This window comes from Prinia subflava, chromosome 2, assembly GCF_021018805.1.
Source record: "Prinia subflava isolate CZ2003 ecotype Zambia chromosome 2, Cam_Psub_1.2, whole genome shotgun sequence".
Taxonomy (NCBI): Eukaryota; Metazoa; Chordata; class Aves; order Passeriformes; family Cisticolidae; genus Prinia; species Prinia subflava.
In genome coordinates this window covers 88563797-88577105 of record NC_086248.1, presented here as the reverse complement: position 1 = coordinate 88577105, position 13309 = coordinate 88563797, and the positions used below count along the sequence as shown (strand labels likewise).

Below are 13309 nucleotides of genomic sequence, written 5' to 3'. Positions count from 1 at the left end.
TGTGATTTTTATTTCTTCAGTCATAAATAAATCTTTGTACTGGACGTGGCTGGTTGGTGGGGTTTTTTATAGAAGCCATGATGTACTATGTTTTGGATTTGTGAGCAGAGCAGTGCTGATAGCACCCCACCCTCTGGGCTGTGGCTGAGCAGTGTGGCTGCAGTTTCGAGGAGTTCTCTCCTGCTCGGCTCCTCCTACACACACTTGGCTTGGGGGGTGCCCAAAATGTGGAGAGGGAGCACAACCAGGACAGCTGACCCAAAATGACCAAAGGGATATTCTGTGACAAATAATGTGTTGTGCTTGGCCATTAAAACTGAGGGAGGAGCTTTGGGGAAAATACCCACTGCCCAAAGACTGGTCACTGCACTGCTTGTGGGAGGTGGGAAGTGATTGCCTTCTCAAAACTTGATTTGTTTTACTTCTTCTTCCTTCTTCCTCTTTGGTGCTGAAACGTGACCCATGAGTTCTTTCCTTTTCTCTTCCTGTTCTGTCCCACATCCTGCTGGGGCAGCAGAGGGTGAGTGAGCAGCTGCGTGGCATTTAGCTGCCAGAAAGGGCACTGAAGTCTTACAAGAAGGAATTTTAAATGCCTTTAAATTTGAATGAAAGGCTGCAATAACAAAGCCAAAGGAAAAAAGGCATTCAAAAGACTTCCACAGTCTTTGCACCTGTAAAGATCAGCTGAAACTAATAAAAAGTCCAATTATATACAAATAATCTGAACCTGAGTTCTGCAGAACTGTGATGTTCTGCAGAATTTCAAGTGTTTCTGTAAAAGCCACAGACTTGAGTGATCCCTCTTAGCATTTCAGATGATGTGACACAGTATCACGAACCTTTGGAAATCCTTTTGTGTCCTTTCTGTTTCAAATTATTTTTAATAGGATGTAGCACATAAAGACATTATTAGTAATACAGTATGTATTTGAACAACAACATTGAGAGAAGTTCACTTTTTTTTTTTCAATAGCTTAGGTAAAAATAGGGTAATTTTTGGTGCAGTGGTTCCACTTGAGTGTGGAAAAAATGTAATCTGTGCTTGATATTGTAGGCTCAGCAGAACATGCACATCAATGAATTTCATTGTATTGAGATTTTTTTCACTTGAAAGGTTACTAAGTTAGTAGAAAATGAACCGTGTTGCTGTGTCTTCATCTGCCATTAAAAACACTTAGCTGATGTAGTATATTAGTGCAGCTTATATTGGCAGGGAGCTTGTTCATTTGTCTGTCTCTTCTTTATTCTCCTCTTTGATATCCTGCCCCCTTCCATTATAGCCCTCAAAAATGCAGAGCAAAATAAAAAGTCTAAAATAGTAACTATAAGCAGAAAAGCATTGATCTCACTTCTTTAAGGAGAAAGCAAAGGCAGTCATAAGATCAAATGGAAAGGAAGAATGAGATAGGAAATTCAAAATAAGGGAAATAGTAGTAGTAAGTCTCAAGCAATGGAGAAGGAGTGAGTGATAACTATGGGATTACAATAGGAGAAAACATTTCCTTAGGAACACCAGTTGTGTGTGCTGATGCCTTGAACTGGCCAGTGCACTTGGTAAGGCAGGACTCCCAGGACTGCCAGACCACAAATGCTGGTACACAGAGCTCATGGAAGTCTCAGACAGAAATGTACCATTCTCTGTGCAATACAGTCCTGAAAATGAGGTGAGTAGCAAGGATAGAAGATGCAAATCTGAAATTAGGAAGAATGCTGGTGGAAGGAATGTGCTACTATGCAGTCATGTCACAGTGCACTAGCAGGATTGCTGGCAAACATCAGATCGAGTGTGGGCTGATGGAAAAGATGAGCTGTGCTCTCCATTCTCTTGGGAGCTCTTGAAGATGTCCAGGTGCTGACCATATGCATGCATGAAGGAGACACATCCAGCTCCACCTCCCTTGCTTGCCATCAGCACCTCAGGCTGCAAACACTTGGCCAGGAGGGAGTGCTGAAAGAGGGACTTGGCTGCTAAGGAGCTGCTGTTCTTGGATGAAATAGTAGCAAGGATTGTTTCTCACGTGTGGTGATGTTTGGATGAAATAAAGAATTCATTAAATACATAAATGCGTACTGAAGTGCTTAAGGAAGGACTGAGAAAGTCAGAACTGATGGGAATAGTAATTCAGGAACTGCTCAGACATTTAGTGAAGAGGCTATAGCTAATTGGTTCAGGAAATTGAGATCAAGGAGAAACACTTTGAATGCTTGTATACTATGGTAATTATCCCAGATGCATGACAGGAAATGGTGTGTTTGAGAGAGAACAGCAACACCCTGGAATCAGAGTCATGTCTTGAAGTATGCATGTAATTAACAGGACAGAGAGAGTAAGAAATAAAGTGATGTTGATGATATTAGATTAAATATCAGCGATACTAGAGTGGACTGAAAAAACACCTTTGGGTAAGATATATCTGAATCTGACTTATCATATTTAGGGAAACACTAAGAAAATAATTATTTTGAATTAATTGTAGGATTCTGCTATGGGTACCTGGAGTTGGGTTGTCTTTTTCATGTGGGACTATTTTTTTAATATAATTTGAATAAGTGTGCTATGTAGAAAGAAAATAATCACACTGCTCTAAGAAATAGCCATAACCATTTCTTGTGGTTTTCAAATACCTTCTTTTATTTTCTTTAATACATTTTAGTCACGGAGTGTGGACAAGCAGCATGCTGTACTCAACTATGATGCCTCTACAGATGAACACCTGGTGAAGGATTTGGGCAGCTTGAATGGGGTAAGTTAACATCAGAAATAGATAGTGTTCTAGTGTCTTTGTGTTGTTGTTTAGTGTTTTTGTATCTTTGTTTTAGTGTTCTGTATCTTTGTTTTGGGATTTCTTTGAACAGTTATTAATTGTACATTAATACCTTACTAATGCAATACTGGAAATGAGGGAACATTCAAAAGGGAGGGGTAGCCTTTGCAGGGGTTTTCCACTGCATGTTTTTTAAAGCAGTGCTGTTAATTCCAGTTATAAGAGGGCCTTGGCAGTAGGAAAAGCTCAGAACAATAAAAAGGAGGATGTAATACTTATGTATTTCAGGATTGTAATAAAAAAATAGAATCTTGATTATAATGTCTGAAAATCCCAACGTATTTCAATCTCTAAAATGTACAATTATGATACGGATTTTATTTTACATGCTATTCCGTTTTCTTCTGTTATAATAGAGAAAAGAATGTTAAACTGTACTTTAGATGTTGAAAAAATTAATTATGCAATATTCATGTTGTATGAAAATCTATTTAATACTTTATTTGCATTTAGTTTTTCAGAATAATTTTTATTAAAATCTCTATGAATAATTTGTGTCAAGTAATTGCAAACTAATACAGGAGAAATCCAAAGCTATGGGGAAAGTAAAGTTTCATATGTCATTTTATATTCTAAGGCTTTTCTAGGAATTGCATATTCAGAAATCTAACTAAGCATCACTTTTTATAATTTTTTTTATATTACAGCAAATTATTGAAATCATAGTAACTTTGTCATAATTTTGTAGCCCTTTAGATACTTCTTTATGGACTTTATGTATTTGCACTAGTTACAGTTGTTATTTTATAACTTTAAATGGCTCCGTTGTGAATATGTACAGATTAAAATCATGAGTTCATCTGTGACTTGCTTATTTGAATAATACTTAGAAAGCTACTGGTAGTGAATAGTTTTGTCAAGTGCTTAAATAAATAGAAGATGAAGAACTCTCAAGTTACTGCCTTTGATCTTGAGGTGCATTTTGAGATAAAACTCGGTCACTGTCTCTATTAGCTTTTCTGTATTTTAAGGTAACTAACTCACCCTTCCAGAGAGTCAGAGTCTCAACTCCGTGTGAAACCACTGAAGGGCTCTATCCTTTGAACAGTTTTAGACAAACAACAACTTTGGTCCTTAAATATTTAATATACCTCTGTGTTTTCAAAGTTGGTGTGCTGTTTCAAGGCAATGATGAAAAATAAGTTCAGCACATGGAATTTTTCTGCTGAGATATTTGATTTTATTCCCTAGTTCTGTAGGCATACCTTCAGATTTTTGTTGCCTTGTCACAAAACTGGAATTTAATAGAGATATATGTTAAAAGGCCTTCATTCAGCTCCTTTTTTTGTCTCTGATAAAGAGCTTTCAGTGATTTGCTTCACTTGATCTAATTCATTCTCAAGTTTGAGGTGAACCTTCAGTTGCTTTAGAGCTGTTTACTCAGAAACATCAAAGGAACTCTTTCTTCCCACTGTTTTGGGACAAGGAATATTAAGTCTCAGGGATTCAGTCCTTGCTCTTTGTCTTCACAGTATTTCACTTTCCCACTGTGCTTTTCTTTCATACCTCTGCTTACCTGGTTTCAGGTTAATGGAGAAAACACATTATTTTTGTAATACCGTACTTATTGGGTGGCAGAACAGTGCTTCAGTACCATATGGTGAACTAGGTGATAGTTCTTCTAGTCTAGCTGCTCTTTCCACTGAGAACACCACCTCCCTAGCAGCCAAGTGCCTCTTCCAGTGCTTCAGCTTCTACCCTTTCTTATTTTCCATACTTCATCAAAAGAGTGATTTTGCATTTCTCCTGTTGGTCCCATCTCTTTAGAGAACAGATACATACTTTTCTTAGTGTAAAGGACTGCTCCATTCCTGGTGTAATGCACTTTAACCACTCAGTAGTTCAGAGTTTAAGGGGAGGTGGCTAATTCCAGTATTTTGGGTTTGAGTGTTGTGAGTGTTATATTTTCACAAGCTGAGCTGTAATTGCACCTGATGCCCTAATGCCTGAGTATTCTTATATGTAGGTTGACTCACACTCAGTTCAGTGAAAAGATGACAGGAGTCTTTTTCCTGGACTTATAAACCTAGAAGTCTTTATCCTGGACATCTAGATTTGAAAAAAAAAGCCAAAGTAAATTTTAATCAGTTTTACAGGAAGTAAAATTTTATTTCTGATAGTCTGTTGTGATTCATTATGGACAGTCCTTTCTTTCTGGCTTTTTTTAATATAAAAAAGATGACGGAATTTCTCTTCTCTGAAGCAAATGTTTGCAGTTGCTAGTATGTAATTATTATTTCCCTAGTATCAGTGGAGTTCAACTGTACTTTCTCCTTTGACCTGTGAATTCATAAATATACCAGAAGAAGTATTAACAGTCCTTGGCCCTGTTGAATAAAGTTCTTCTCAGGAGTATTTACAGGATAGCAAAGTCCTTTCACACTGATGTTTCAGGACTGGATTGTGGAAAGCTTAGCAAACTTTATGAAGGCTTAAAGACAGTTGACTGTCACTATTTGAAGAACAAACTTCAGAAATGATGTGAATGGAATGATTTAAAGGGGCGAAGAATTCCTTATTTACATAGTGACTAGCTTTTTCAAGCTAGCTTTGCCTTGCATCCCAGAGCATGTGATGAGATTTTAAAGCTCCAGTGGCAAAGTAACTAAGACTTGGTTGTTTTATGCCATCACTTGAGTAAAGAAGATGAGGCTGTCAATACGCTGCTCACACAACTTTTGGAGCTCTCTGCATTGGGTATGCTGTACATGCACATGAATTTCAGACCTGGGAGGAAAAACCCATCCATACATAAATACATACATGTCTGCAAGGTGGCCCAAATTCTCTTGGTTCACTAAAATTCAGAGTGCCTTGAAGACAGCCTTCACAGAGGTTTTTCCCCTGGACTCTCAAAATGTTAATGTGAAATAAATATGCCTGAAACGTTACTGAAAGTTTCATGTGTACAAACCAGTAAATAGCTGTACCTTTTATTCTTGTTCCCCGTGGAAGATATTTTCTACGAAGTAGGTAAACAATTATTTAAATAATGAAACAAAAATTCTTTTCCTTTAGAAAAAGAAAATTCAGTGGAAGATCCTCTTACTATTTCGGGGAAGGAGATTGTTTCTCTCTAGCCACAGTTCATTTAAAACTAGACTCATGAGCAACACAAGCATTCAAATACTTGGATTTTTTACTTATTTAATTATTCAAGTTTTTCCAACTTCAGAGTGCTTATAAAACGTCATATTTCAACTGTTCCTGTCTTTAAAAACATGTACATATTGTAGAAGTTTTAGCTTAGAAGTAGGATGATCCTGTAGGGTTGCAATATACTGAATTCTTACCATTGATTTTTGGTGTTACTTAGATGCACTAACTTGGTCTGTGTTTTCCTTAAGTTCTTTGACAAGGATTAGAAATAAGCTGCCTCAGACCTCTCATATCCAATGCTAAATGCTGTGGAAATATGATGATAAATCAATTCTGGCAGTTAATTGGAACTGAAAAACAAATGACAAGAAAAATAGTAAGTTCTGGTGCTAATTCAAGGGAACATTAATCAACACTTCCATCAATATTGCTAACAAGATTAAACATGCAAGGAATTTTTCAAGGCCCGTGTGCTATCGTTGTGAGGGTGGACACGACATAGAGTGACACAACAGAATCTCTTCAGAAGGCTCTTTATTATGGCTGCATGCTGTCTGTTATACAGTTCTTACAAACCTTGAGGGCAATTGGTTCTAACTGGTTAATAACTTCCTTGTTAATTATTCTGTTGGTAAAAGGTATTTTAGTTGTCCATCAAGTCTATCTATTCTCAGATTGTTTACATATTTCCTTTACTGATTCTCGTGGTGCGAGAATTTTTATTAGAGGTGCTCTTATTTTTCACCCTTAGAATAGATAGTTGTGTTAAAGGAACTTCTCAAAATAGCTTCATATGGGAACTTACAAATGGCTTGTTAGCTGCACTTAGAAGAAATGACAGGCTTGCTTTCTACCCTTTTCCTACAGTGTGCAACTTGATTATCAACTGGTGTTTAACCTTCCTTTTGACATGGTGTGTTAAGCAGTTGGCAGCTTGAGCTTATGGTTTCCTTGTGAATCACCAGTAGAAAATTTGTGGTGCTGAAGACTTTCTTATAAAATTATTTAAATTCTTTGATTTTATTGTTTTGGAATTTAATGGTATTTCTTTCTGTCCTCATTTGTTTCTGCAGACATTTGTGAACGATGTAAGGATTCCAGAACAGACATACATCACTCTGAAGTTAGAAGATAAATTGAGATTTGGATATGATATCCTTGCCATAAAAATGCAGTGTAGGGACACACTTGTCTTGGTAGAAGTATGGTTGTGTTAAGTGTTCTCATTGCTACAATAAAATGCCTGTTAGAGAAAATCTCAGGGTTTAGGATATTCTGCTTTGGTCTGAACTACTGATAAAGTACATTTCATTGTCTCGCACTTCAAGAAAACTCAACTTCCAATTACAACTTAGAACATAATGTGTGTCTTCTGTGTTGCTAAAAAGTACTACTTTTCTTTGAGGCAAATACACAAATATTTGTGTCACAGGCAGTTGTATACCAGCAGGTAAGATCACAGCAAACTACTGAACAAAAAAATATTACATGTGTTATTAAAACACTAAGCTAACCACTCAATTTCTGTTTATAAATAGTAAATAACTTCATTTGTTTGATGAGTATGATAGGGCACAGTATTGTAACAGTGACATATTTTGAAAGCTGTCACCATTCTAGTGGCATAATAGGTTGCACAATTGTTGCTTTTCTGTAAAACCCTCTTGTGAATTCAGAGTTTTTTCAGTATTTTCCTTATCACTTCCTACATACTAATCTTTTTACTGTTGTCAGGGGAGAGATGAGAGTTCCCGAAGAAGCACTTAAGGTAACAATGTGCAGTTCTTGGATAGTTCTTTGTCATTGTATAGTTATTATAACATAGAATCTTTTTTTCCCACTCTTTGAGGGTTTGTATTTTTTTTCTCTGTTTAATGTCACATAGCATGAAAAATTCACAAGCCAACTCCAGTTATCCCAAAAATCTTCAGAGGCAGAAGGATCGAAACAAAGCAGCTCCAAAAGTTCAGAGGCCAAGGTAAAAGACTCTACAGCTGAAGTGCACCACAAAACTCCAGAAGCACTGAAATCTGAAGAAAAATCAATGGGTAAGGTTCATTTTTTTGTTGCAGAAGCACAAAAACTTGGAAGGGATATTAATTTGCTTCAGTAGGATGATTGTGAAATTCTGTAGACAGCAAAAATTTCACTTATATGAGCATTTAACTATAGTTAGGGTGTAAATAAAAATTTTTGGCAGTTAATTTCTACCTTTTTTACAGTAACATCCACATGTTAAGAAAACTTTTGAAGAGAGATGTATGTAATTGACATTTATAAGATTTTTGCATGTCTCTTTGCCCAAATCCCAAACTTGCAGCATTTGTGGCAGGAAATTGTTATTTTTGCAGTTTAAGTGAAAGTATTTGTTCAGAAACAGTTTGTACTTTTTACCATCACCATTACCAAGCGCACTATTTTTCCTTTGGTTTGTTTGGGGTATTTATTTTTGTTTGTTTGTTTTGTAGTTCCTAGCATTCGTTGTTTGATGTATCAGGATATAACCTGAGTGTTCTCTTGTGGTTTAAAGATTTGTAGATACTGTAGTTTCAGGCTTGTTTCCACACCGTGGTTGATATTTAGTTAATGTGTCATGGTGGCTCTGCTGTGGTTGTGTGAACTTGGTGTGGGTTGTACTGCACCCAGCCCTGGGCCCCACTGTGGGAAGGATTTGGAGCTGCTGGAGTGAGGCCAGAGGAGGGCCAAAAAGATGAGCAGCAGGTTGGAGCAGACAGGCTGTGAGATGGAGTTGTTCAGCCTAGAGAAGAAAAGGCTCTAGGGAGACCTCAGAGCAGCCTTTCAGTTCCTAAAGGGAGCTGGTGTGAAAAGAGGAAGGGAGTATCTTACACAGGCAGATAGTGATAAAAGACTGGGTGCAATGGTTTTAAATTGAGAGAAGAGAGAGTTTGATCAGCTGTTAGGAAGAAATTCTTTACTGTGAGAGTTGTGAGCCACTTGAACAGGTTGTCCAGAGAGTTCATGGATGTCCCCTCCCTGGAAGTGTTCAATGCTTTGAGCAAACCAGTCTGGCAAAAGATGTCCTGCCCATGGCAGGTCCCTTCCAACCCAAACCATTCTCTGAAGAAGCTCAGCATGAGGCTTGCTGAAGTGTAGTGGAGATAACCAAAAGAATGAGAAAGGGATCAGGTATTCTTGTTCCCTTAATATGGAATTGTGTCTAAGTCTGGTTTCCTTAGGTCAAGGCTCTGCAGTTTTGTTTAGGTTTCATCTGTTCTTCCGGAAGACTCACTTCAAAGAATTCTGTTCGACACATGGAATACGTAATTAACCTGTTTGTTTTGTTGTCTAATCCAGCATCTTGTTAAGGATACATAAAGTAGCAGAGTGGGGTGGTTATCCTCATCTTCTATGGGTTTTTTTCCACTCTTCCAAAAGTAACAGTCAAGGATAGGGATTTATATTTGAGTGCAATTCTCAGAAGCTTTTTGGGAACTGATTCTTTTGCTGTTGCTGTGTAAGTGCATATCTGTTCACTGTTGCTAATTCACTACACAGGAATAGAATTATGGAATGGTTTGGGTTGGAACAGAGCTTAAACATCCCTTAGGTTGCACCCCCTTGCCATGGACAGGGACACCTTTCACCAGACCAGGTTGCTCAAAGCCCCATCCAACCTGTCTTGGAACACTTCAGAGATGGGGCATCCACAAATTCTCTGTGTAACCATCAAGTTTTTAAGAACAATTTAGTATTGACTAAGTCATAATGCTAAGGCATTAAAAGAAAAAAGAAGTACTTAATATCTTAAATATCTTAAAATTATCTTAATATCTTAAAAGTGTGTTGAAACCTTTGGCATGGCTATGAAATCATCTTTGAAATGCAAGTGTATAAAATACCAAAAAAAGTGTTGATATTCCTAATGAGTAAAGTAACAGACAAGCTCCTAAGATAGATTTTAACAGATGATTTTTTTATATAAAGAGTCTTTAAAATATATTCAGAACATCTGTATGACATTAGAATAGCTAAATCTCTGTAGGGTGAGGTATTCTTCCAAAAGGTCAGATCAAACCTAACCCAGCCAATCAAGTATCAGCAAGTTAGAAATCTTAATAATATCAGTGGGTTTTTTCTTACTTAATTTTTGCATTTAAATATATTTAACCATGTGTCTAGCCCTTTTAGTTGCACTAAACTTTAACTAATACCTTTTAAAAAACTCAACCTGTGAATTTGATTGTGTTCAGTAATGTTTTACACACAAGGTAACTTTCAGCACTCTGTAGTAGCTGTCAGCAATTTGGAACCTTGGCAACATTGCAAAATTTGATCAGTTTTTCATGCAGTGAGTTCAGATTTCATTGAAAGGTCAATGTGGGTAAGAATGAGAATCTTCTAACAGAAATAGCAGCAAACATCTTTTAGAAATGTACTGCTATCTTGATGACTTCAAACTGAAAGAAGAAATAATATTTACAGATATATCAGGGTAACAATAAGAGATGCCAGCTGCCTTTGCATAAACATTTGTGCCAGACGTTTTGATCAGGTCATTAGTAAGCTTTTATATTTAGAACTCAGATCAGTTGTCTGGCCTCCAAGTTTGTTTTGTATTTAGGCAAATGCATGCAACCATTTCACTTCAGCTTCCAGGAGAAATGATCCAAGAAAATCACCTTCTCTTCATGTGATTTTAACCTAAATATCACAGCTAAACAGAAAAGTTACTTCCTCTGCTTTGGACTGACTTTTTAGATATTTCTGCCATGCCTCGTGGGACTCCTTTGTATGGACAGCCAGCCTGGTGGGGTGAAGATGAAGCTGATGAAAAAGGTGGTTGTAAGCCAGATAGCAAGCATGAAGAAAAAATGCCTGAGACAGGGGCTGCAGGTAAGTGTGTTGTCTTATTTTGTGGTTTTTGTGGGGTTTTTTTTCTCTTTACTGAACTGCATATATTCTTAACTAGGGAACTAAACAGATATTAATGTTTGGAAGTTCACAGTTTGCATAGATGAAAGCCTATTAAAAGGTAAGGCAGTTGAAGAATATATTTTTGTGAGATCAGAGATCTCACAGAGATCTCACAGATCTTACAGAGATCAGTTTCACATATAATGTGTCAGTTTTCTAGTACATAACACAGTTTTCTATCAGTAAGTATAGCAAATAACAGTGAAACAGTGTCTTTTTTTTCAGTGTAATCCATCTCTGTCATTTTATATGCATAGGAATATTTTATTGAAATAATTTCTGAAAATAAATGGTGGTGTTATATTTGTGTTTGACTTTTAGCTATATAAGGTTATCTGTACTAAAATTCTCTTCTGTAGTTCAGTAATGCTGTACTAGTGGGAATTGCATGTCATAGTTCTTGAAGTAAAGATATGTTTAGTCTAAAGTTAAACTGGTAATGTTTATTCCCCCATAATACAGACCTTTTTATTAGTTAGCTTGTCTAGACACAGTATGTATTGCCAGAACTTCAATCTCAGTACCTATAATTAGGTTTTTATATCTATCGTCAGGCATATAAATAAAGTGACTGCTATTCTAATAAAGACAGTAACTTAAAACTTACTCCAGTTAGGACAGAATTCTACCGTGTTTGTTTAGCTCTTTAGACACACATTTAAAGTGCAACAGTTTTAAGTTTGCAGTTTTTTAAAGTACTTTAATTGAGGTCAGAATTTATCTTTTCCTGTCATAGTACTTGCCTTGGTTAACATGAATCATAATTTGCAGGAGCTGGAGTGAAATCTAAAAAGTGTAAGTCAGACTCGATGAACACTTCAGTGTAGTGAAAATGAGATCTTTGGAATCAACTTTTTACTATAGCCTTCTTAATGACCTTTTTCATATTATTCTAAAGTTGTCATCATTCAGACAGTGGAGTAAGTCTATTCAGATTTGGACTAGTATAAAGAAACCAGATTAAAACATCTAAATTAGTATTCCCTCATTAAATATAGGACTACTGAAAAGTAATGTGCTGAAGTCTGTGTTTTTGATGCAATGCCATGCCATTAACAAGGTGTGACACAAGATGCCAGCTTATAGTAGTGTGCCTGTTCTTATTTTTTATAATTTTTAATTACTTTTTCAGGAGCGTCAAATTGCATCAAAGGGTTTACATGCTCTTGTATTTTTTTTATCAAGAGATTTTTCAGCAAGTGATCAGTGGTTCTATATTAGTTCCTGAGTTCCAAAAAAAATAAGATTCCAACTTGCACTGAAACTAATCATGGAGATGCCATCTGTTTCAGTAGTAGACAAAAATAAGTTTGTTCTAGACTGAACTTCAATAATGGGAATATTTTTGACATGATTTGCTTAGTGAAGTCATCATAAGGTAAATGACGAATAGACAAAATAGATTTATATTTTCTAAATTATTTAAATTTGTTTGTTTTCCTTATATAAACTAAACAAAAATGAAATTTGGGCCTTCTTGGCAAATATAACATTTTGTCCTTTTATTTTTTTCAATATATATTACAAATCCCCTTTATTTATGTTGTTGCTTTTGTTTAGCTGTGAATGTATCTCCTTTGAGTAGTATTGATCTAACAAGAGTGTAAGAATAGCTTTTATTTCCTCAAACTGAAAGACTCATAAATCTTCAGGAAAGGAATTCAGTTTGAAAAAGCAGATACTAAACAAAAGCTTGTGTGAAAGGAAGACACTGCTGAGAAAAATCCAAAACCTGACACTTTTGCAAAACCCTTTAATTTGTGAAGGTGTAGTTAAAAATCCCGTGTCTAGACAGATTTATTTATCATGATCACCTAATCTCTGAGTAGACATTAACTGTATGTTCTACGAGTGGTTTTTGACTGCTGTAGATAATTTTTGGCAGTGTTGGTAGAGAGCTTGAGAAGACAAACCATGTAAGAGTTGACATTTGCTTCTTTGGACACTTCCTCAGTCTCAGAACACTGTGTCTGTGTAGAGGTGTGCAAAAGACAGTCTGAATGTTTTCATGCAGTTATAAAATCCTAAGATTTTTGGGCTGCTTTGGCCTTCATGTTCTATGAAGGTATGAACTTCTTTTCAACAAGTTATTACACGTTTTCTTCAAGCACTAAGGTTTTATAAAAAAATGTTCAAGACTGGTGCAGCTAATTATTCTTTCATGGGTTAAATTGTATTAAGTGTTTAAAACACTCATCTGGGACATGCTTTTTAATATAAACTGACTAAAAGTAAGTACATTACAGGTGAATTCTTAAACTAACTCAAATCGATAGATAACATTTTAACAGAGTAATCCTATTAAAAATCTATGTCATGCTTTAATGACTTATTACATGATTATTTACTGAATAGAAAAGAAGACTTGAATTCTAAGAGATGGGGTAAGGTTTAATGAGGAGATTGAAGTGGGAGATTTATTTCTGTTAAGCCAACTATAGATAATTAGT

General features: G+C 36.1%; 1 protein-coding gene across 7 annotated transcripts in view; it reads left to right on the top strand.

Annotated features, from left to right (window-relative positions):
• CEP170 (centrosomal protein 170) overlaps window positions 1–13309 on the top strand; it is a 97309-nt gene that overhangs the window by 26679 nt on the left and 57321 nt on the right. For all 7 annotated transcript variants that reach the window (XM_063390938.1, XM_063390937.1, XM_063390940.1 and 4 more), the window contains exons 3-7: window positions 2655–2744; window positions 6998–7079; window positions 7637–7692; window positions 7810–7972; window positions 10644–10778. In XM_063390938.1, coding sequence (XP_063247008.1) covers window positions 2655–2744; window positions 6998–7079; window positions 7637–7692; window positions 7810–7972; window positions 10644–10778 — 526 coding nt within the window. The remainder of the gene's footprint in view (window positions 1–2654; window positions 2745–6997; window positions 7080–7636; window positions 7693–7809; window positions 7973–10643; window positions 10779–13309) is intronic.